This window comes from Grampus griseus, assembly GCF_964374135.1.
Source record: "Grampus griseus genome assembly, chromosome: 19".
NCBI lineage: Eukaryota > Metazoa > Chordata > Mammalia > Artiodactyla > Delphinidae > Grampus > Grampus griseus.
Genome location: NC_139013.1, coordinates 22,716,338 through 22,738,400, shown reverse-complemented (window position 1 = coordinate 22,738,400; position 22,063 = coordinate 22,716,338). Strand labels below are relative to the sequence as shown.

The 22,063-nt window shown below is 37.1% G+C and overlaps 1 protein-coding gene across 1 annotated transcript in view; it reads left to right on the top strand.

Moving 5' to 3' along the window:
• The window catches only part of ITFG1 (integrin alpha FG-GAP repeat containing 1), a 236,301-nt gene that overhangs the window by 50,184 nt on the left and 164,054 nt on the right, over positions 1-22,063 (top strand). The window contains exon 7 of the mRNA XM_082676237.1: positions 17,816-17,877. Coding sequence (XP_082532363.1) covers positions 17,816-17,877 — 62 coding nt within the window. The remainder of the gene's footprint in view (positions 1-17,815; positions 17,878-22,063) is intronic.

The following is a 22,063-nucleotide window of genomic DNA, read 5'->3' as shown; positions in this document are numbered from 1 at the left end:
ATCTCTGCTGTACAGCAAAGGGACTCAGTTATACACATATAGGCATTCTTTTTTTTTTTTATTTTTCTCATGCATGTGGTTTGGAGAATTAAGCTCTCTCTGATTAATGTTCACTAAAACATTGGTAAATAAGTTTTCCATGAGTATAGAAAGAGCACTAATGAAATCATCATATTAGCTCTTTAATGTCACTAGGGCTCCATTTGATACACTGGAGAAGGAATAAGTGACACTTTGGTATTATGGTTATTATTCTGAACAGAATGCCTGCCAGCAGATTAAATTCTTTACCTGTCAGAAAGAGTCCTATTTATTTGGGGGCATTATTGCCTTGGTGACCTTGTTTGGTGTCTAATTTATTTTCAGGGACAGGAATAGGAAAGGCAACCTGAATCAAGATAGTATTTTCTTCTTCGAAATAGATTGACTTGGTTATATTCAGGCTTTTATAAATTACCATCATTATAGAAAGTAACTGCTAACTGAAATGAGATGAACAAACTTATAGGACAGCTTAAAAAAAAAGTGGTATAAATTTGTAAGCTTGAGTTATTAATGATTTCCTTCTTGAAGAGGAGAGGTTAAAATGATTGAAGAAGTTTAGTGACCTATGTTTTGCTTTCATGAGTATTTCCAAAATTGAGCTGTACAGCTTGCACTCTGTTTTTTCAGGAAGTATTTAGATACTTCTTATATTATTGATTCAGGCCTTTTTTTCTTTACCTGCCTCATGCTTCCTGCCATTTCTTTGTTCCTCAGCACCTCTTAATAGACACTGGAAATGAAGAGACAGGAAATTAAATTTTTTCATGTTTTCTCTATTTTTAGTAGTTGAAGGGTATGTGTGGCAATGCTGTTAAAAGCACTGTAGCTAAAAGTCTGAATTTCGGGCTAGCCAGCTGTGTGTGCTTTGTTAACTATAGGACCTGATGTCTCTTACCCAGGGACTTACTGTTGTTAAGGAGATGAGACATCAATGAAGCATTAAAGAGTGATGAAACTTTTGCTTAAAAGTGCTTGTAAACTGAAAAGACAAATTATTGATAAGACTGCAATCATATATAAAGCCTCCCAACTCAATGATGTGTCATTTCTTTGCTCAGAGATCTTCAGTGTCTTCTCTTTATCCTCTTCTCTTTATCCTCTAAGTCAGTTGCTGGTTTCTTAGCCTGCATACAGGGTGACCCTAGCCTCCTTTCCAACTTTATCTTCTGACTTCCTCTGCTGGTAACCTACACTTCAGCTGAACTAAAGTCAGCTTTTTCCTGAATGGGCTCTAGTTTTCCTCATTGCAATGCCTTTGCTTATGCTGTTTCCTCTACCTAAGAGTTTCTCAGTCATGGCATTATTATTTTGAGCTGGATAATTCTTTGTTGTGGGGAGTTGTCGTGTGCTTTGTAGGATGTTTAGCAGTAGCCCCAGCCTCTACCCTCTAAATATCAGTAGTAACCAAAAATGTCTCACACATCACCAAATGTCCCCTGGGAGGCAAATCACTCTTACAAATTATTTCGGCCCTATGTTCCTGCAATCTCCTGCTCCTTTGAGGCTTTTGCCACCTAGCTGCAGCAACCATCTTCCATTTTTCCTTGCTGACATGTACCAGTCTCCTAGCTTACTGGAGATACAATGCCTTCCAGGCAGTTGTCTAACTCCTGCCATCATTTTAGATGATTTCATTGACCACAGAGATGACCTAGCCCAGCACCATGACCTCCCCACCTCAGTGCATTCCTTGTACCTTGTAGGTACCAGAAAGTAAACTGTACCCCAAATCACTAAGCAGATATCCCACTCTCCTACCACACCTCCTATCCTTCTAGGCTGCCTGTTCAAGGGCCTCCCCTGCAACACTTCTTGGACCTCGCTGAGACCTCCAGGCCACTGACTGACCCTGCTATTTTAAATCCACCCATTCCCCCCTCCAGCATGGGCTTCCCTCCCTATCTATGGTACATCATTACAGTCTCTTGGAAATAACACTTAACTTCTCTCATGCTGTCACACTCAGACAGTAATCCTAGGTAAACCCAGTCACCTACAGTCTTTCTCCAAGAAAAACACATTATAATCACTGAGTCAGGAGACTGTCCCTGATCTCACTCTCAACATTCTGAAGTCAGACCCTCTTCAGAGGGTTTTATTTTGTTTTATTCTGTCTCGTAGTTCCTGAACTTTTTCTTCACTTTGTCACACTTTGAAATTAAAGTCTCCTTTCTCATCCTGATACCAAACATGCCAAACAAACACACCTTTTTTTCCTTAAAAGCAGCACAGAATATATCTGTAAGTTACCTCTGTTAGATCTAACTTTAAGTTTTTCTGTCCTCTTAGGCCAGAGTTAATTTTTTATGATTATTAAAAATATAATGCTGATGAAAGAAATAAATGGGTTCTCTTACAAAAACATTTAGAGTATGAACTACTAAAAAATAGTTCTTAAAGCCTGCTGTGCTCTTCAGTAAATCCTTTCCCATTGCTTACAGAAACATTTCTAGTATTAATCCTGGAACAAATGTTAATTATATACTGAAGTATGTAAAATGTTTAATATCTCAAAGTATGAGTCCTAGTCCACTTTCATAAGCGAGAGAGCTCAGTTTACCTTGGAGTCAATTTAAGAGACTTAAATTAAAAGCTATATATTTTAAATGACACTGACCTGTTAATGTGTTATGGTTACCTCTAGCTTTATTAATCCCCCACACATAAAACAGCCAGATTTTTGATGAAGTTTGTTATAATTCCATGGTCTTATATTTAATGACTAACTTTACATTTACAGTAAACATAAAGTCACTTTCTCTGAATAAGAATTTTTCAAGTTTTATTCATTTTTTATTTCCATATATAACAAAATATACAACATAACCATTTTTAAGTGTACAGTTCAGTTGTATTAAATGCATTCATAATGTTGTCCTACTATCACCACCATCTTTCTCCATAACTCTTATCCTCTTATAAAACTGAAACTCTACCATCTTAAACAATAACTTCCCCGTCTCCTCTTCCCCCAAGCCCTTGGCAACCGCCATTCTACTTTACACCTCTATGATTTTGACTACTCTGCATACCTCATGTAAGTGGAATCATGAAGTATTTACCTTTTTGTGATTGACTTATTTCACTTATTATAATATCCTCAAGGTTTATCCATGTTGCAGCATATGTCAGATTCACTTTTTAAGGCTGAATAATATTCCATTGTATGTATATACTGCATTTTGCTTACCCACTCATACCTCGATGGACACTTGGTTGCTCTACATTTTACCTATTGTGAATAATGCTGCTATGAAAATGGGTGTACAAACATCTCTTAGGGATCCTACTTTTGATTATTTTGGATATACACCCAGAAGTGGAATTGCTGGATCATATGATAATTCTATTTTTAATTTTTTGAGAAGCCACCATCACAGTAGCTTTACCATGTTTTATTCCCACCAACAATGCACAAGGGTTCCAATTTCTCCACATACTTGCCAATATTTGTTATTTTCTGTTTTTTTCATAGTAGCCATCCTAGTGAGTGTAATGTGGTATCTCATAGTTTTGATTTGCATTTCCCTATTATTTAGTGATGTTGAACATCTTTTATTCCTATTTGCATGGAATATCTTTTTCCATTTTACTTTCAGTCTTGTAGCTTTGGATTTAAAGTGAGTCTCTTATAGGCAGCATATAGTTGGGTCATGTGTTTTTATCTCTTCAGCCAATTTCTGCCTTTTCATTGTAGAATTTAATCCATTTACATGTAAATTAATTACTAATAAAGAGGGACTTTTATCATTTTGCTATTTGTTTCCTATATGAGCTGTAGCTTTTTTGTCATTTCCAGAATTACTGTCATCTTTTGTGTTTAGTTGATTTTTTTTTGTAGTGAAATGTTTAAATTCCTTTCTCATTTCCTTTTGTGTATATTCTGTATCTATTTTCTTTGTGGTTACCATAGAGATGACCCTTAATATTCTAAAGTTAAGACACTCTAATTTGAATTTCTACCAGCTTAACTTCAAAACATAGACTTCATAAACTCTTCTCCTTTACTACTCTATCCCCACTCCTTTAAGTTGTTGATGTCACAAGATTCATTATGTGACAAAAAACATAAATAAGTCTTTTAAATGCATTAGTCTCTTAAATTATGTTGTAAAGAAAATGTGTTGTTACAAACCAAAGTTATGATAATACTGGTTTTTAGAGCAGTGATTCTTTTTTTTTTTTTTTTTTTTTCTCCCCGCGGTAGGCACCGGTCTCATTCCACCTGCAGCTCCAAAGGGGCGCACCGTGACCCTGGGGCCTAAATTAGAGCTCCACTGCTACAGCTGGTGGTCCCGTCGTTCCAACCCACCCCTCCCCGCGATAGAGTAGTGATTCTTTTAAACAATTTATGTATTATTATGTAGAAAACAAAAAGTGGAGATATAAACCATTGTTACAGTAAGACTAGCTTTTATAATTGCCCGTGTATTTACCTTTATTGAGATCTTTATTTCAACATATAGCTTCAAGTTACTGTCTAGTGCCCCTTCATTCCATCCTGAAGGATTCCCTTGAGCATTTCTCTCAGAGGAGATCTAGTGGTCACAGACTCCCTCAGCTTTTGTTTATCTGGGAATGTCTTAATTCCTCCTGTAGTGTTGAAGAACAGTTTTGCTGGATATAAGATTCTTGGTTGATTTTTTTTTTTTCTTTTAGCATTTTGAATATATTGGCCCACTGCATTCTGGCCTCCAATGTTTCTGATGAAAATTATTTATAATATTACTGAGGATTCTTTAGATGTGATAAATCACTTTGAAGATTCTCTCTTTGTCCTTTGAAAGTTTTGATTATAATGTCTTGGTATAGGTCTTTTTGAATGCATCTTTTTTCGAGTTTATTGAGCTTCTTGGATGTTTATATTCACATCTTTCATCAAATTTGGGAAGTTTTTGCCATGTTTTTCAGATATTCTCTCTGCTCCTTTCTCTCTGCTCCTTGTGAAACTCCCACAGTGTCCCATAGGTCCCTTAGGCTCTGTTCATTTTTCTTCAGTCTTTTTTCTCTGTTCTTCAGATTCAGTAATGTTCATTGCACTACCTTCAAGTTCACTGCTTTTTCTTCTTCTGCCTGCTCAGATCTGCCTTTGAATCCCTGTAGTGAATTTTTCATTTCAGTAATTGTACTTTTTAGCTCTGAAATTTCTATGTGGTTTCCTTTTAGGTTATCTCTTTGTTGGTATTTCATGTACTGTTTGAAATACACCATTTCATTCATATACTGTTTTTGTGACTTTCTGCACATCTTCCTTTAACTCTTTGAGCCTCTTTAAGAGCATTGTTTTAAAGTCTTTGTGTAATAGATCTGTCATCAGGTCTTTTTCAGTGATAGTTTGTGTTGATTTTTTTTTTCCTTTGAATGGGCTGTTCTTTCCTTTTTGTTTGTATGCATTGTGATTTCTCATTGGACATTTGAATCTTATATAATGTGGTAACTCTTGAAATCATATCCTCCCCTTCCCCAGGTCTTGCTGGGGTTTGTTATTGTTTTTGTTTATTGTTTTTGATTGTTGTAGGCTCTCTCAGTGCCAAGGATCAGCCTGATGGGTAAACTTAAGGTCTTCTCAGGTCTTTTCTGGGCCTGCATCTTTCCCTGGACATGCACAGTTACTTTCTAATTTTTCCCATATATGCATTTGCTTTTTAATGTCAAGTATTTAATGTCTGGCTTCTGAACAGGGTAAAAGAGAAAAATGAAGGAGGGTGGGTGGGTGAGTGGAGAAGTGCCCTATCCCTTTAAATCCCCCACCCCACCCCCCGTAGTCGCTTCAGCTGGAAGGGAGGTGGGTTGCAACAGTGTAACAACAGTGGCTGTGCCCTTGCCCTTTTTCTCTGCACCTCTGTAATCAGAAGCAGCAATCAGTGATCCGAGAACAGATCTCTGATATTTGGAGGTCAGGGTCCTTTTTGCCCACCATAACTGCTCCAGGAACATGTGCACAGCTGCCTTCCATGGAGCTGGAGGTGCAGTATGAGTGGCTGATACTGTGCTAGGAGCTGAAATAGACCAAAATTAACTGCAGTTTATCATGCAGGCCTTCCCCTAGAAGTTGCAAGCCTTCAATAGACTATAGAATTCCAAAATGAGTACATCAGATAGATTCTGCAAGTGCAGTTGTTTTCTTGATGAAGAGACAGAGTCTTGGTGCTTCCTATTCCTACATCTCCCCAGAATTTTTTCTCTAATGTCACTCCTAACTCTGAAAAAAAACTCAAGAAGATCAATTCCATAAGCACTGTAGAAAAGCCAAATTTGCCTGTTATCTCTTTGCCACTTGTTCTTATAGAATCTCTCCAATCTACCAAGGATTCTATCTTGAACTCCCAGAATACTTGCATCACCAGTACAGCCCTTTGGATAGTGTATTGTGCATGCTGTATATCCTTAAGCTACTGGTTATCTAATTATGCTAGAGGAATAGAGGCTCAGGCACCCTCAAGAATGATGAGGTCAGAAAAAGAGCAGGTACATTAGGTGGACATGTCCTTGGCCGATGTTACAGATTGGGGAAACTCTGGGGACCAGGTGACCTGCCTTATTTCTTCCGGAGCATTTAAGCTCCAATCGTCCTAAAATGGCAATGCCACCACTTTTCTAGCTCTTTTTCTCTTTATTATATTGTTTTGTTTATATTCCCTCTACTTTTTCATTGATGTTGCTCCGCAGAGGCTACAGCTTTTGACATGTTCACCATCACCTTGGGATGACAGTAGTAGCAGGGCTCTCTGGCTCTTTCCCTGATCATACTCACCTGTTAGGCTCCACTGATTGCCAGCTGATTGCTCTATTATTTTTAACAACACCTTGGGGCATAAATTGCTTAGTAGTCTGGTATAGTTAAATTTGGACTGCTTTGCAGGTTAGTTTTTTAGGTCAGTGTTTTAGGTTGTTCAGACCCCCAGGAAGGTTCTTCATATTTATTCTTCCCCTAGTTCTCTCTAGTAAACTGGTCTGTGGTTTAGATTTTTTTTTTTATTGGAGTATACTTGCTTTACAATGTTGTGTTAGTTTCTGCTGTACAGCAAAGTGAATCAGCTATACGTATACATGTATCTCCTCTTTTTTTGATTTCCTGCCCATTTAGGTCACCACAGAGCATTGAGTAGAGTTCCCTGTGCTACACAGCAGGCTTTCATTAGTTATCTATTTTACACATAGTATCAGTAGTGTATATATGTCAATCCCCATCTCCCAATTCATCCCACCCACTCTTCCCCCCTTGATATCCATGGGTTTGTTCTCTATGTCTGTGTCTCTATTTCTGCTTTGTGAATAACATCATCTATACCATTTTTTTAGATTTCATATATATGCGTTAATATACAATATTTGTTTTTCTCTTTCTGACTTACTTCACTCTGTATGACAGACTGGGTCCATCCACGTCTCTACAAATGACCCAATTTCATTCCTTTTCATAGCTGAGTAATATTCCATTGTATATATGTACCACATCTTTTTTATCCATTCCTCTGTTGATGGACATTTAGGTTGCTTCCATGTCCTGGCTGTTGTAAATAGTGCTGCAGTGAACATTTTGGTACATGACTCTTCTTGAATTATGGTTTTCTCAGGGTATATGCCCAGTAGTGGGATTGCTGGGTCATATGGTAGCTTTATTTTTAGTTTTTAAAGGAACCCCATACTGTTCTCCATAGTGGTTGTATCAATTTACATTCCCACCAACAGTGCAAGAGGGTTCCCTTTTCTCCACACCCTCCCCAGCGTTTATTGTTTGTAGCTTTTTTGATGATGGCCATTCTGACCAGTGTGAGATGATACCTCATGGTAGCTTTGATTTGCATTTCTCTAATAATTAGTGATATAGGTTATTTGTTTCATGAAGCTGGCAGCCTCCTCTTAATTGCTTTCCTGCCATTGGTTTTGAGTGTGCCCTTAGGCTTGAACTTCCCCTCTTTCTGTTGTCATTTCCTTAGACAAGAACCTTGGTGTTCTCTGTGTTACAGCCTGCCTCTCCTCCTGGCCAGAATCTCTGAGCCATGGCTCCAGAGATGGAAGTATAGCCAATGATGTACTTCCCTCCCAGTGACACCCATGCTTTAGGAGCAGAGCGCAGGGTGAGGGTGGTAGTTTCTGATCTTCTTGGTTTGTCTCTCCAGCATGGAACCAATAGCCTACAAATGAGCTGGGATGCAGGTTATCAGAGCCCTGCTGTTTTGACTGTGCTGTGCCTGAGGTAGATCCTCCACCCCATCAGTGGGGGCTGAGTTGAAGAAGAGATTCTCTGACATCTTGGCTACACTTGCTTGGAATTTAGCCTCTGTAGTATGTTGCTGGGAGAGATGAGAAATGCTGGTACCTGCCCGCACCTCAGGAATATACCATAACCCTCGATTACACTAGAGGAATAGTTTGATTGGTACCTGGGGAGAAAGGGTGCCCTATGCTTTTGTCTGCACCTGCCTGAAGCAAAGCTTCTATCACACTGAGCTAGGAGGGAAAGGGAGAGGCGAGTCGTGGTTCAAATGCCACAGACTCACTATTCTTACCGAGTTTTATTTTCTTGAACGAATGTTTCTTCATCTAAAACAATTTCCAGAGACTTTAAAAGGTTGGGTTTTTCAATGATTTTCCCCAGTTATGCTTGTTTTGCTAGGGAGCAAGTTTGCAGTACTAGCTCCTCACAATGCCATTGCAGAGATGGAAATTTCACATTTGGTGGGCTTCTGCCAACCTAAAAGTAGTCCATCATAATGCCAAATGGTGGGTTTTGTTTAAACCTATGGCATTGAATTTTGTTGTTCATACTTTTGGGGAGGGGGGCTGTTTCAGGATGAAGGTTTATAGTGGATATGGGATTATTATAACATGGGATTATTCTGCTCTGTTAGAGATTATTGTATAAATTAAATATGATAAATTTACAAAGCATCAATAGAACTTTCCTATCTGGCTTAACAAGCCATTCCTTCTTATTTTTGGTACAGTGTTTTAATTAGGTTTTTAGTTTTAAATGATGAAGTTCCAATTCTTACATAAAGCCCTTTGACATTAAAAAAGAAAGGTTAAATCTCTTCTTATTGAAGTGAGCACTCTTAACATGACCTATAAATAGCATTCTACACTACATTACAAAAGGCAGAGAAGACAGTTTTAAAATTAGAGTTTTATTAGTAACTATAAGGCTTACTATTTGCATTACAATTGTGTGTTTTCCATATTGTTAAAGATATACTTTTGGAGTTAACATTAAATTTCTTAAATTATTTTATGTAGCTATTTGAAAGGACGTTTTAATGCATTTAATGTACACTTACTTTTCATGTTTAATCAATACTGTACTTACTTCTGCTTTAAGAGAAATATATTTCTAATTTCACATGTGAAGTTTAGAGACTACTTTATTTAATTCCATAATCTTGAGAAAATTATTTAATTCTCAGAATTATCATTAACTTCAGATTTCATATGGCTGGAATGGGTATATGAGCAATTTTTGTAATTGTACTTAGTATATTACATTAATAAGCTTTACCTAACATTTGTTTTTGAATGAGTTAGAGGCCATGAGTATGTCTCATTATTTTAACAAGTTGCTTTAACTTGAAGTTTCTTAATGATTTGATTGTTTAGTTTTAACTTATTCCTATAAAAAGTGCCTTATATGCTGTAAAATGACATGTGTTGGTAGCATTAACATTTCACTGATGTATCATTGCTTCTAAAACTAATTACCTGTTAAGTTTGTGACCAGCAGAAATGTTACCTTCTAAGTGAAGCCCTCCCCAAATTCCCCCCAACAGTACCTCTGTTAACTCAGTCCCGATCTTATATGTTCATAATTCTAGCTGAGCCATTGCCATGTGCTGTTTCCAGATCTGTCTCCTCCAAGGAGACAGATGTTCTCAAAGGCAAGGAGCATGCCTCATTTGTGTTTATCCAATACCTAACTGAGTGCCAAGCACATAGGATATGCTTAAAAGATGTTGAATGGGGCTTCCCTGGTGGCGCAGTGGTTGAGAGTCCGCCTGCCGATGCAGGGGACACGGGTTCATGCCCTGGTCCGGGAAGATCCCACATGCCGCGGAGCAGCTGGGCCCATGAGCCATGGCCGCTGAGCCTGCGCGTCCTGAGCCTGTGCTCCGCAACGGGAGAGGCCACAACAGTGAGAGGCCCGTGTACCGCAAAAAAAAAAAAAAAAAAAAAAAATGTTGAATGAGTAGGTAGATAGATATAAAAGAAATCTTAAAGATCATTTAGTCTTATCACACCATTTCAAAGGCAGGGAAATGAAGCCCAGGGAGGTTAATGCTTTGCTTTACTTTTAACAATTTATTGGAATTTATTACACATCAAGCATTTTATTACTACACTGCTCTAGATTCAGCAAAAATATTCCCTTCTAGTATGTTCCAAAAATGATGCACAGAAATCATATAGATAGATTATCTCATTAAGTCCACTATTATTCTAGTCTGCAGAAAGTTCCTCTCTGGTGTTTAGAAAAACAAGTTAAGAATAGAAGACAGTACAGAAATCAGGAGTTTCTAGAGGATGGGACGTAACTGCCTACTGTCAGAGATTTGCTTTTGAGTAACTGAGTTTGAATCATTTTAAATAACTCATTTTGTATGTTTAACTCTTCTTCTCTTGGATTTATAAGAGGAATAATCTGCTAAACTCTGCTGACTCATATGTATTGTGTTTTGCAGTTCAATCTTACATAGCAATTATCAGAGACTGACAGCTTCTACTCATAAATTTTAGAGCATTTATCACAGTGATTGAATCATGCCACTTAAATAAATTATTTTGAGGTTGAATTTGGTTTAAATGTCTAGCCACTCTTTTTGTGCGCAAAGTTGAGGTTTCTTCTCTAACCCTAGCCCCTGAGTAGGAGCCCATCATGTAGTGAAAACTAAGAATTCTGTTAAAAATCAAACAACTCATTAGACAGAAATGCATAAAAAATAAATTTGGTGGAAAGGTACTTTAACATCAATATAGGTACTCAGAAATCCTAGATGCCATGTTTCACCTGCCTGAAGAACTGGTTTTGGATAGTCGTGCTTGTGAAGGTGGCTTCTAAATAATTAGCAAGTATGACATCTTTATACGTTTGTATAAATTTGTAATATACACTTAGTGTGTATATTACATTAATAAGATAAGCTTTACCTAACATTTGTTTTTGAATGAGTGGACCTGATAAGAAAGGATCAGGAATGAAAGGGACTAATGGAAGTAGGTAGCCTTATTGTATAAACCAAATGTATGAAGACTGACTTCATTGCCCTAAGAAAAATCATCAGGCCAAATGCAGTTCTAAAATTTGTATTATAAAACCTTCATTCAAGAAAATTAACTTTAATGAGAGTTAATGGAAAATCTGAAAATCTTAGTGATGATTAATGCCAAGTTCCTGTACTCCAGTTCTTCCCATCATTAAGTATTATAATCTCTAATGAATTCTTTACCTTCTGGAACATAGAGGATTCTCCTAGGAGATGAAGTGTGTTCTCATATTGGAATTTTAAATTAATGTGTGTTAACCCATAGAAACATTACAAGATTGGAAAAATAAAAACTGCGGACTCAGGGGACTTCCCTGGTGGTCCAGTGGGTAAGACCCTGCACTCCCAATGCAGGGGTCCCGGGTTCAATCTGTGGTCGGGGAACTAGATCCTGCGTGCATGCCACAGCTTAGAGTTCACATGCCACAGCTGAGTCCACATGCCACAGCTAAGAAGTCATCCACATGCCATGGTGAAGATCCTGCATGCCGCAACTAAGACCCGGCACAGCCTAAACAAACAAACAAACAAAAAACAAATAAATAATTGCAAACTCCCCCAGATTCCTTAAGACCCCGATCTCATAGGAGTAGAGGAGATAATGACTTCAACTGAGATTCATCTAACACTATAGAATTCAAAATATTAATGTCTTTGAAGGTCACTAATTTACCATAATTACCTTGATTACATTTCTCTTAAAAATCTAACATCCAAGTTATAGAGAATAAATTCCCTATAATAAAAATGTAGTAATTAGAATATATCCAGTTCTCACTTGTTAATAATCTTCCTCAAATGAAAATTATAACCCCCTTAAACATTCAATTTCAGGACACTTAACAGGCTCCCGTCAATCTAACCTTTTTTTTTTCTTACAACAAAAATACTTCTGATAATGATTTGACTGATAAGAGAAGGCAGGGCGGGAGTAGGTTTATTGTTTACCCAGCGTTAAGGGCCTTTAGTCTTATAATAATGTGTGCCTGTGTTCCAGAGTATTGTGTCTAAGTGTCTAGTCAGAGCTCTCTGCTAAGCATAGAGAATCTTCATTTGGGCCCCAATGTTTCAGGATAGGAAAGAGAAAGAAAGGGAAAGGAAGTCTAGATAGAAGTTTATGAACTTAAAATTGAAATTTTAAAATGATTCTTAGAAATTTGGACTTCTTCCTTAGAATAGTATCTTGTGAATGGGGACCCATTCAAATAGGTTCCTCACCATCTACTAAATTAGTGCATTTGTACAGAATATTATCTGGCAGTGTTTGGTATAGGGAATATAGGAAGTAGGGTTGGTTCTCTGTGAACAAATATGTAACCAAAGCAATAATCTATCAGGTTTTAATCTAGTACCTCAAATTGACTTTGCAGAGATGTTTTTAATTTTTTCCCATGCTGCTTAAAATATTTTGAATTATATTTCAATATTTTTCAAATATGATTTTCCATATTTAAAAATTATATTTCTGTAGCAACAACAATTGGCTGGAGCTAACTAGTTGCCATCCTCTATGGTCGGTGATGGACTCTTTTTAGTTCCTCTCAGTCCCCTACTTCCTACTGTCTCCCCCATCCTGAGATCTTTAGTCAGTTTGTATGCCCTGTGCCTTTTTACTATTTGATCATCTTGGTTGTACCAGGACCTCTTAACTTCTTTAAGTTAGAGCCTTATGCCTTACAGTGTTTGAGTTGATGACCTCTGAGCTTCAGAATGCAGTTAAACTGCTGCCGCGAAAGGGAAGAGTTGTTGGCATTAGCTGGTTTATCTTAATGATTTCAGCAGTTATATAGCCTTCGGTGTACTGTTTTATGAACAAGTGGAAACAGATGAAAGATAATTTTATTCTACACTCTCATGCTGCCCTTTCACTAGTGTAACTGGGACTAAGAAAGACTGGACAGTACTACAGAACAGATGTAAACATGAACTTGGCAAATCCTCCTGGCTCAAGCATAGAAACAGTACAGAATACTGCTTTGAACCATTCTTTGTGAAAATGTCTGATGCTTCTAGAAAATACCAAAAATATTTTATTAGCTATGTTTTTTCCAAATGAACCATGAACTCCTTTGGAAATACAGTGACTCAGTATCCAAGGAGAATTTCTTCATGCAGGAACTATAAATGACATTACGAATACTACTTTTTAAAAATTTCCATTGGAATATTTTTCTTAAAAAGTTGAGATGTCACACTGAGGGGATACAGTGCCAGAAATCACAATTTTTAATCTCTTCCTTTATACCATATCAAAAGGATGTTAGGTGTCCATTATTAATGATTAACCTTTGTTTTGATTTTTCCTAACATGGTTTAGTTCACATAGTCCAACTTCCAATTTAAGTTTCTAAAACTCCTAAGGCTTCCTTTTGATGCCAACATTAACGAAAGGGTTCTTCATTTGAAAGGAAGGCTGTGCTGCACTTGGCAAGGATTAAAATGCAGTAGTTTAATCCTTTCAAGCTATGAATGGAGATAATTGAAGCATAAACCATTTAAAGTTTTTGTACACACTTACTTGACTATGTGTCTATATTTTGAGGAAAAGAAACTGCATGAACATAGACTATTTTCACTATTTTACTTGTTAAAAGAATCTAATGAACAAGGATTTAATTGAGTTTGGGGTTTATATCTTGAATTTTTCAACCAACTTATAATGCAATCTTTTGATAAGGATTATTTCTTCAACTGAATACCAGTGATGTCAGCTATCATCATATTGTTTCTATTAGCATTTTTAAATTAGTTTTCAAGACAAGAAGGGCAAACACATATCCAGAATATGTATCTACTCTTATAAAATGAATTGCTGCCACTTCTAGAGTAGATGAGGTCCAATGTAATCACCATACCCCCAACTCCTTATTGTGCCTCATCTTGCACCCCATCTTCCCTACCCCACCCCTTAACCCCTACCTTGATCATGTACTCTCAGAATGCCAGTACATGTTAGCTAGGTCCTGCACTTAATTCAGGCTGTAGTCCCTTTCTCCCTCAAATGTGCACACATTCCTGGTTAGGTTATCTTGTAACTTAACCCCACGTTTTGGCCTAGTGGCAGCAGAGAAGGTGGGACAGATTGTAGGAAGTGGGAAGAATGTTGCCTAATGGAGTTAGAAACTTCTCCATCATCTTCCAATAAGAGAGAACTCTAGCCTTTAGGGGAAACTTCTCCATCATCTTCAAACAAGAGGGAATGTCAGCCTTTAACAGTCCACTCCTGCAGGCTCTGAAAATCCATTCAAGTGAATCTGGGGATTCATGATTTTCAGGTTATCACCTAGATGTTCCTATCCCATGGGTCAAATATCATTTTTTCCCATCTAGGGCTCTAACCTTAACATAGCAGACCTGCTTAGGTTGAGAATTTAACCTTTTTGGAAGCTCTTCTACTCTTACCATTAAGTCCTGGTCTTAGTCGTCAGCTTTCCTTGCCCTCCTGCTACTGGAGGTGAGAACCTCTTGTTTTGCTCTCGAAGAGGCCCTCTGGCTTTCACACTTAGCTTTTAATTTCTCATTAATCATGCTCAACCTTTGTGTCTTTCCTTTATTTCCTAAATTGAGCTTAGCAATAGCCATCAAACTCTGCTGTCCTTATAGTTAGTGTTTATCTGATATTTCTCAAAAAGCCTCAAGTATCACACCCAGTGGAACATTCCCTTCCACCAGAATACTACCCAAGACAGCATCAGTAAAAGATAGTGTGGCTGTCTGTGCACTGCTTACCCCCAGTGAAGGAATCTTTATTGCCAGTACCATGATAGGTGATCCAACTCCAAAATCTTAGTGTCTGCTTTCTCAGATCACTTTTGGTATTAACTGTTGTAGATTGGGTTCCCTGCAAAGAAAATTCTGGGGTGGAGATGAGTGTACAAGAAGTTTGTTTTAGGGAGTGCTCTAGTCAGTACGAGTGGAAGGGAAAAGTTGGACTATGATTCAGTGTCAGTAGAAGCCTCAGCTGACCTTGGGACCTCTGAATGTGGAATGGCCCTGCAGAGTTGTCCTGAGTTGTGGTGAGGGGGTCTAGTCTTTATTCTTCTGAACTGACTAGTTATTGAATGCAGGCTAGCACAGAAAAGGTCACAACCTTTGGCAAGGTAGTACTCTTCAGCCAAAACTGTCCTCCAAAGGGCTGGTTTCTTAGGGCTGTCTGCCAGCAGCATTTCCAGCAGCTGAGGGAATAAGTCCTTCATTTCCGTGAGGGATCTCAGTGGCATGTTACAGCATCCATTAGTTTTATTGAGTACATTTCCTTTCATTTTATTGTGTAAATTACTCTTTTTTTAAAATATTTGTTTTTGGCTGTGTCGGGTCTTAGTTGCAGCACGTGGGATCTTTCGTTGTGATGCGTGGGCTCTTCGTTGTGGCATGTGGGCTTCTCTCTCTAGTTGTGGTGCAGGGGCTCAGTAGTTGCAGCACGTGGGCTCTCTAGTTGCGACGCACGGGCTCCAGAGCGAGCGGGCTCTGTAGTTGTGATGTGCTGGCTCCAGAGCACACAGGCTCTGTAGTTGTGGCTCACGGGCTCTCTAGTTGTGGCTCACATGCTCAATAGTTGCGGCGCATGGACCCAGTTGCCCCGTGGCATGTGGGAGGGTAAGAACTTTATCGCTTTGTTGACTAAAATTTTTTTCTAGCTGTTGTTTCATTCTCATTTCATTCAAAGTCTGAGGCATGATTCTTCATATTGAATTTTTAATAATTAATTGTCTCTATTTTTCTTTCTCCACATAATGAATTATTTATTTTTCTATAACCTCTTTATATAATTGAATGATGAAATGAAATTTTTTTTAAATCTGTTTTATAAGGTACTTACAATCCCTCATGTCACTTGACTGTTTTTCAAAGTCTTAATAAATAGCCAGTGAAGCTGTGAAAATAGAATCAACAAACATCATGGCAGTGGCAAAAAATGAGCCTGGAAATGTAGGTAGGTAGGCTTTCACCTGACAGATGATGAGATTATTCCTATATCCTGGAAGAGAAGAAATGAGATCAAATTTGCACTTTTGTTTTTTAATCATGCTGATGGCAGTGTGAAGGATACGTGGGCGAAGGAGAGAAGATTGGTTGTAGGTATATCATCACATAAATCGCAGATATTGTTTGGGAGTTTTCCTAGAGGAGTATGGAAATAAATACTTCATTGGGAGTATATGTTTGACAGATTAAAGAAATAATCTTAGTAAAAGACTACATTTCTATGTCCATCCTTAGTGTGGTGAAAATAAATGCAGAGATATTTGATACATTGACATAGACAGTTGTTCCACTTAGTTTTGAGTTCAACTAATAATAAAAGTGAACAGGTTACTTAGTTTTCCAAGAATTCTATGAAAATCTTTCTTATTGTAATTATTACATAAGTTAGCTTCATTAAATTAATATGAAGCCTTTACAGAAAACATTAACATATCAATGATAGTTTTCTAAACACATTTAATGGGATTAAAAAAAAAAACTTTTCTTAAAGGTAGTTGTGGTCTTTATACCACGTTCATCTTTTTAAAGCACAAAAGAGTAATGTCATTTTAATATTCCTATGAGTCAACTCATCATTTTAAAACTTCTCTATTTATTAAGTAAAATTGCCATTATCAAACATAGTAAATGCTGCTACTAGAATAGACTTGCAGATTACCTGGCTTTTGGATTAATAGGTTGTTTGATTTGACTGTCAACCTACTGTTTTTCAAAAAATTTTATTAAAATTCTTGCACTTTTTAATAAAACTTTTTTAGTTGGAATATATGAAGACAATTCTATTAAAATTTGAAATACAGTTTATTGTTCACTTAACATGAGTGCCAAAGATTGTGGATGCTGTAATACTGTTATTTAAAATCATGATGAAACCTGACTATGATATATACTTAAGTGTTGCTTTTAGGGTGAGAAAGCAAAATGTGATTATGATTAGAATATCTTTTTTAAAAATGTAGCCTACCTTAGAATTAAAATGTGTAAGATAAAAAAGTAGTACACATAATTGTTCTTAAAAATAAAAAATGCTTTTGAAGGACTAATACTAAATGCTTTCTTTAAATACATTTTCCTTAATTGTACTAATACAGGGTCATCTGCTTTCTTTTCTTTGATGGATCAAGCTCGTTAAAATGTAATTTAGGGACTTCCCTGGTGGTCCAGTGGTTAATTAAGACTCTACACTTTCACTGCAGGGGGGCACAGGTTCAATCCCTGGTCAGGGAACTGAGATCCCACATGCCACATGGTGCAGCCAAAAAAAAAAAAACACAGTAGCATTCATCCTTGATCTTGTAAGAGGGTCACATTACCCACCATTGATGACACTTAGATCTGAATCGTGTAAACTATCAATAAACATCATTTGATATACAAAAAAGTATATATATATGATATATATATATAAAATTTAAAATACATTTAAGTACAACTGTATTAAAACTATTTTTATGTATTGTACTTCTTCCTGTTTTTAAATGTACACATCAGTAACAGAACTTACAATTCTCTTATTTTCCTCCTAGATTTATTCCTCACGACATTGTCTTCCTCTAATACCTTCCAGTTTGAGATATGGAAAAATTTGGTAAGAAATCTTTTCTTTGAAGCATTTTTAAATGATGACTTTCAGTAAAAAAAAAAAAAAGCACACAGTCTTAGAAAGTAAAATGAAAGTAATCATTTGGTCGGTTGGTTTCAACAATAAATAGAACAACTTTAAGAGCTTTTGGTTGCATTGCTGCATTCAAACTGCTGAATATTGCTGAAGGAAATGATTCTTTCAGCATCAATTCCTCTGCAGGTTTTTAGGCATGACCCGCCAATTAAACCAATCAGTCTTCCCTAATACGCATGTTAACAGGGCCCCTGCTAGGCTGTCAGCTGTTGAGAGAGATGCCTGTCACTTAAGTTGTCAGCATGATGGTTTGTTGAAGAAAACCCCTTTTAAAAGACTAATTTTTCCTACTTGCCTTCAGGCTTATATACAAAAATAAGAACAACAGATACTAAATTTACTCACAAGTTGATGAGGCAATATAGTTTTTTAATTGCAAATAGAATATTCCCAAACTGATGTCATGGTTTCACTTTATTTTTAGCTTGATGTAGATTATATGAAATACTAATTAATGAAGAATAGACTACCCAGATTTTTAAAGTTGAATTATAGGTACATAATGGAGGACAGGATTTGAGGACAAGCCAAATTGGCCAACTGAGTGACATTCATCAAATAATGGTCGAGTATTAAACCTCACTTTCCTCATATGGAAAACAGGTATAAGAGTGTCATGTCGGCTTCATAGACTGTTTGTGAAGATTAAATGCAACAATGTGTGTAAAATACCTGGCACACAATACACACCAAATTTTAGTTTGAGATCACTTGGTTTCCCAGCTATTTACTCCAGATTGTCTTTTATTCAATCTAAATTAAACCCATAGCATTTTGTAGATTTTTGTTAAAATACTTTTGAAAAATAAACAGATTTTTAAAAATGTAAAGTGCAGGCTCATGGAAGAAGACTCATTATCAGCCATCTCTTATAGAAGAGTCATGATTCAGATTTCTTCATGGAAGGAAACTAGGATCGGGCAACAGCTTTGTTTAGACAAGATTAGGGCTTTTAAATACTACTAACTACTTCCAAACTAAGCAATTTGATCCTTTTTTCTTTTTTTTTATGAGGCAAGGAAAAAGAAAGACATCTAAACCAGAAAGATTTATCTTTGTTTAATGTACTATATATATATATATTTTTTTTTTTTTTTTTTTTTTTTTTGCGGTACGCGGGCCTCTCACTGACGTGGCCTCTCCCGTTGTGCAGCACAGGCCCCGAACGCGCAGGCTCAGCGGCCATGGCTCACGGGCGCAGCCGCTACGCGGCATGTGGGATCTTCCCGGACCGGGGCACGGACCCACGTCCCCTGCATCGGCAGGCGGACTCTCAACCACTGCGCCACCAGGGAAGCCCAAATGTATTATATTTTTTAATATAGTTGTATTTGTTTTTCTGATGATAGAAATACAGTTATATTTTTAATGATTACCATAAATGAAAATTTCCACTAGTGGGGGATACTCGTTTTCAGGTGGCCTTGAAAACAATACTTCAAGTGAATCTTGAGGTATTAGAAAATGAGAAAATCAATCATTTTGATTAACAAACTAGTATCCATCAGGGGGAGAAAAGCCTCATTACAAATAAATATTATATATATATATATAAAATTACAGACTACTTTTGAGTATATTATTTCCTCTCAACCTAGGCTGATTTAAAGGTCATAAAGTGAAGCAACTCAATAGGAGAAAAATCTTCAAGAAGAGACTCGATTTTGATTGGACTCTTTTTTCCCTTTCTTGTTTTCTTTAAAGAAAATAAATTATCTATTTGACAGTAGAGACTAAGGGTTTTTCATGTGGTAAAACAGCTGGGTCAATAAGGTACTCACATTAACAATAATATAAAAGTCATTAGTACAAAGTAAGGGGAATGTAGACTCAAAATTAACTTGTTCAGATAAAATGTAGGTTTTGTAAAATGGGAGGATCATTTTTAATTTAGAAGTTGGGCAAACAATTCACAGTAACACACTAATTGACAAAAAAAAAAACCCTCAAACCCTATAAAACCATATTAGCTAATAGAAGAATATGCGCTGCAACAAATCTTTTTAGGTAGTTTGGGCACAGCCCCATGGTAGGTGCTCTGGGAGATCAGAAGTCGACAGAAGACGAGGAGGAGGGCTAAGATGTGAGTGTAGGCAACTCTGACTGGTATGATGAGAGGTACAAACCTCATGCTGCAAGGAGTTAAAAGACAGAGCAGTTGCTTCCATTTGGACCACCCAGGATCATCTGGGAAGGCTTCAAGGAAGATGTGGTATTTGAAATGGCTGGTACAGATGAGCAGGATTTTAGTGGTTGAAAGTGAGAAGAAGGAAGAGGGCAAGGACATGCATGGGAAACACAGGACATCGAGTAGAAAGTGGCTGGTTTGGGCCAGAATATGAAAAGATACTGGAAGGTTAGATTAGAACAACTGGTTTAGACAAGATCAGCAAAGGTCTTGACTCCTAAACTAAGTAATTTGATCTTTTAAAAATTTATTGAGAAGCTTAAGTCCTAAAGGTTTTATGACTGAGCATGAGATAAATAGAGCTTTCATTATTGCAGTTAGTCTGGCTATTGCATATCAGATAGGTTAGCATGGAAAATCTGGAGGTGGGGGGATGACTTAGGTAGAATCTACTATATCCTGGGAAAGAGGTGGATGATTAAAGGAGTAGAATGTTGGGAATAGACAAGAAGGGATAGGTATGAGAAGACAGAAGGACCATTAATGCAAGGGTAACAGAAAAGACAAAGGAAGATCTAATTTGGGGCAGGAAAAAAAAATTGTTTTAGATAAGAGACATATCAATGAAATGGTTAGAAATGTAGGACTGAAACTCAAGGAAGAGAATAGATAAGTATCATGAAGGGAAAGAGTTAAGAGGGGAATGGCAAAGCCAGACCCATGGACAACACCCACCGCCCTTAGAAACTTTCAATCTTGGCACTTAATGCCATTTTAGGCCAGATGATTCTTTGTTTTTTTTGGTTTGTTTTTGTTTTTTGGAGTTTTTTTTGAAGAATAGTTGATTTACCATGTTGTGCCAATCTCAGCTGTACAGCAGAGTGACTCAGTATACATATATATACATTTTTTATGTTCTTTTCCATTATGGTTTATCCCAGGAGATTGGATATAGTTCCCTGTGCTATACAGTAGGACCTTATTGTTTATCTCTTCTAAATGTAATAGTTTGCATCTACCAACCTCAAACTCCCCCAGTCCATCCCTCTCCCTTCCCCACTCCCCATTGGCAACCACAAGTCTGATCTCTGTGTCTGAGAGTCTGTTTCTGTTTTGTACATAGGTTCATTTGTGCCATGTTTTAGATTCCACACATAAGTGCTATCTCATAGTATTTGTCTTTCTCTTTTTGACTCTACTTCATTTAGTATGAGAATCTCTAGTTGTATCCATGTTGCTCCAAATAACATTGTTTCTTTTTTATGGCTGAGTAATATTCCATTGTATATATGTACCACATCTTCTTTATACTTTCATCTATCGATGGACATTTAGGTTGTTTCCGTGTTTTGGCTATTGTGAATAGTGGTGCTATGAATATAGGGGTGCATATATCTTTTTGAATTATAGTTTTGTCCAGGTATATGCCCAGGAGTGGGATTGCTAGATCATATGGTAATTCTATTTTTAGTTTTCTGAGGAACCTCCATACTGTTTTCTGTAATGGCTGTACCAACTTACATTCCCACCAACAGTGCAAGAGGGTTCCCTTTTCTCCACACCCTCTCCAGCATTTGTTATTTGTAGACTTTTTAATGATGGCCATTCTGACCAGTGTGAGGTGGTACCTCACTGTAGTTTTGATTTGCATTTCTCTAATAATTAGTGATGTTGAGCAGCTTTTCATGTGCCTACTGACCATAGGCCAGATGATTCTTTAATGTGGAGATCTGTCCTGTGCATTGTATGTTGTTTAGCAGTATCCCCCCTGGCCCCTGCTCACTTAGATGCTAGAAGCTGGCTCTCAATTGTAACAATGAAAATGTCTCCATATATTGCCCAGTGTCCTCTGGCAAACAAAATCACCTCTGGTCAAGAACCATTGCTTTATGCAAATAAAGATGTAGACACAAGATAGTCATCCTATGTTGCTTCCTGATCATTTTTTAACATTATAAATATGGCAGT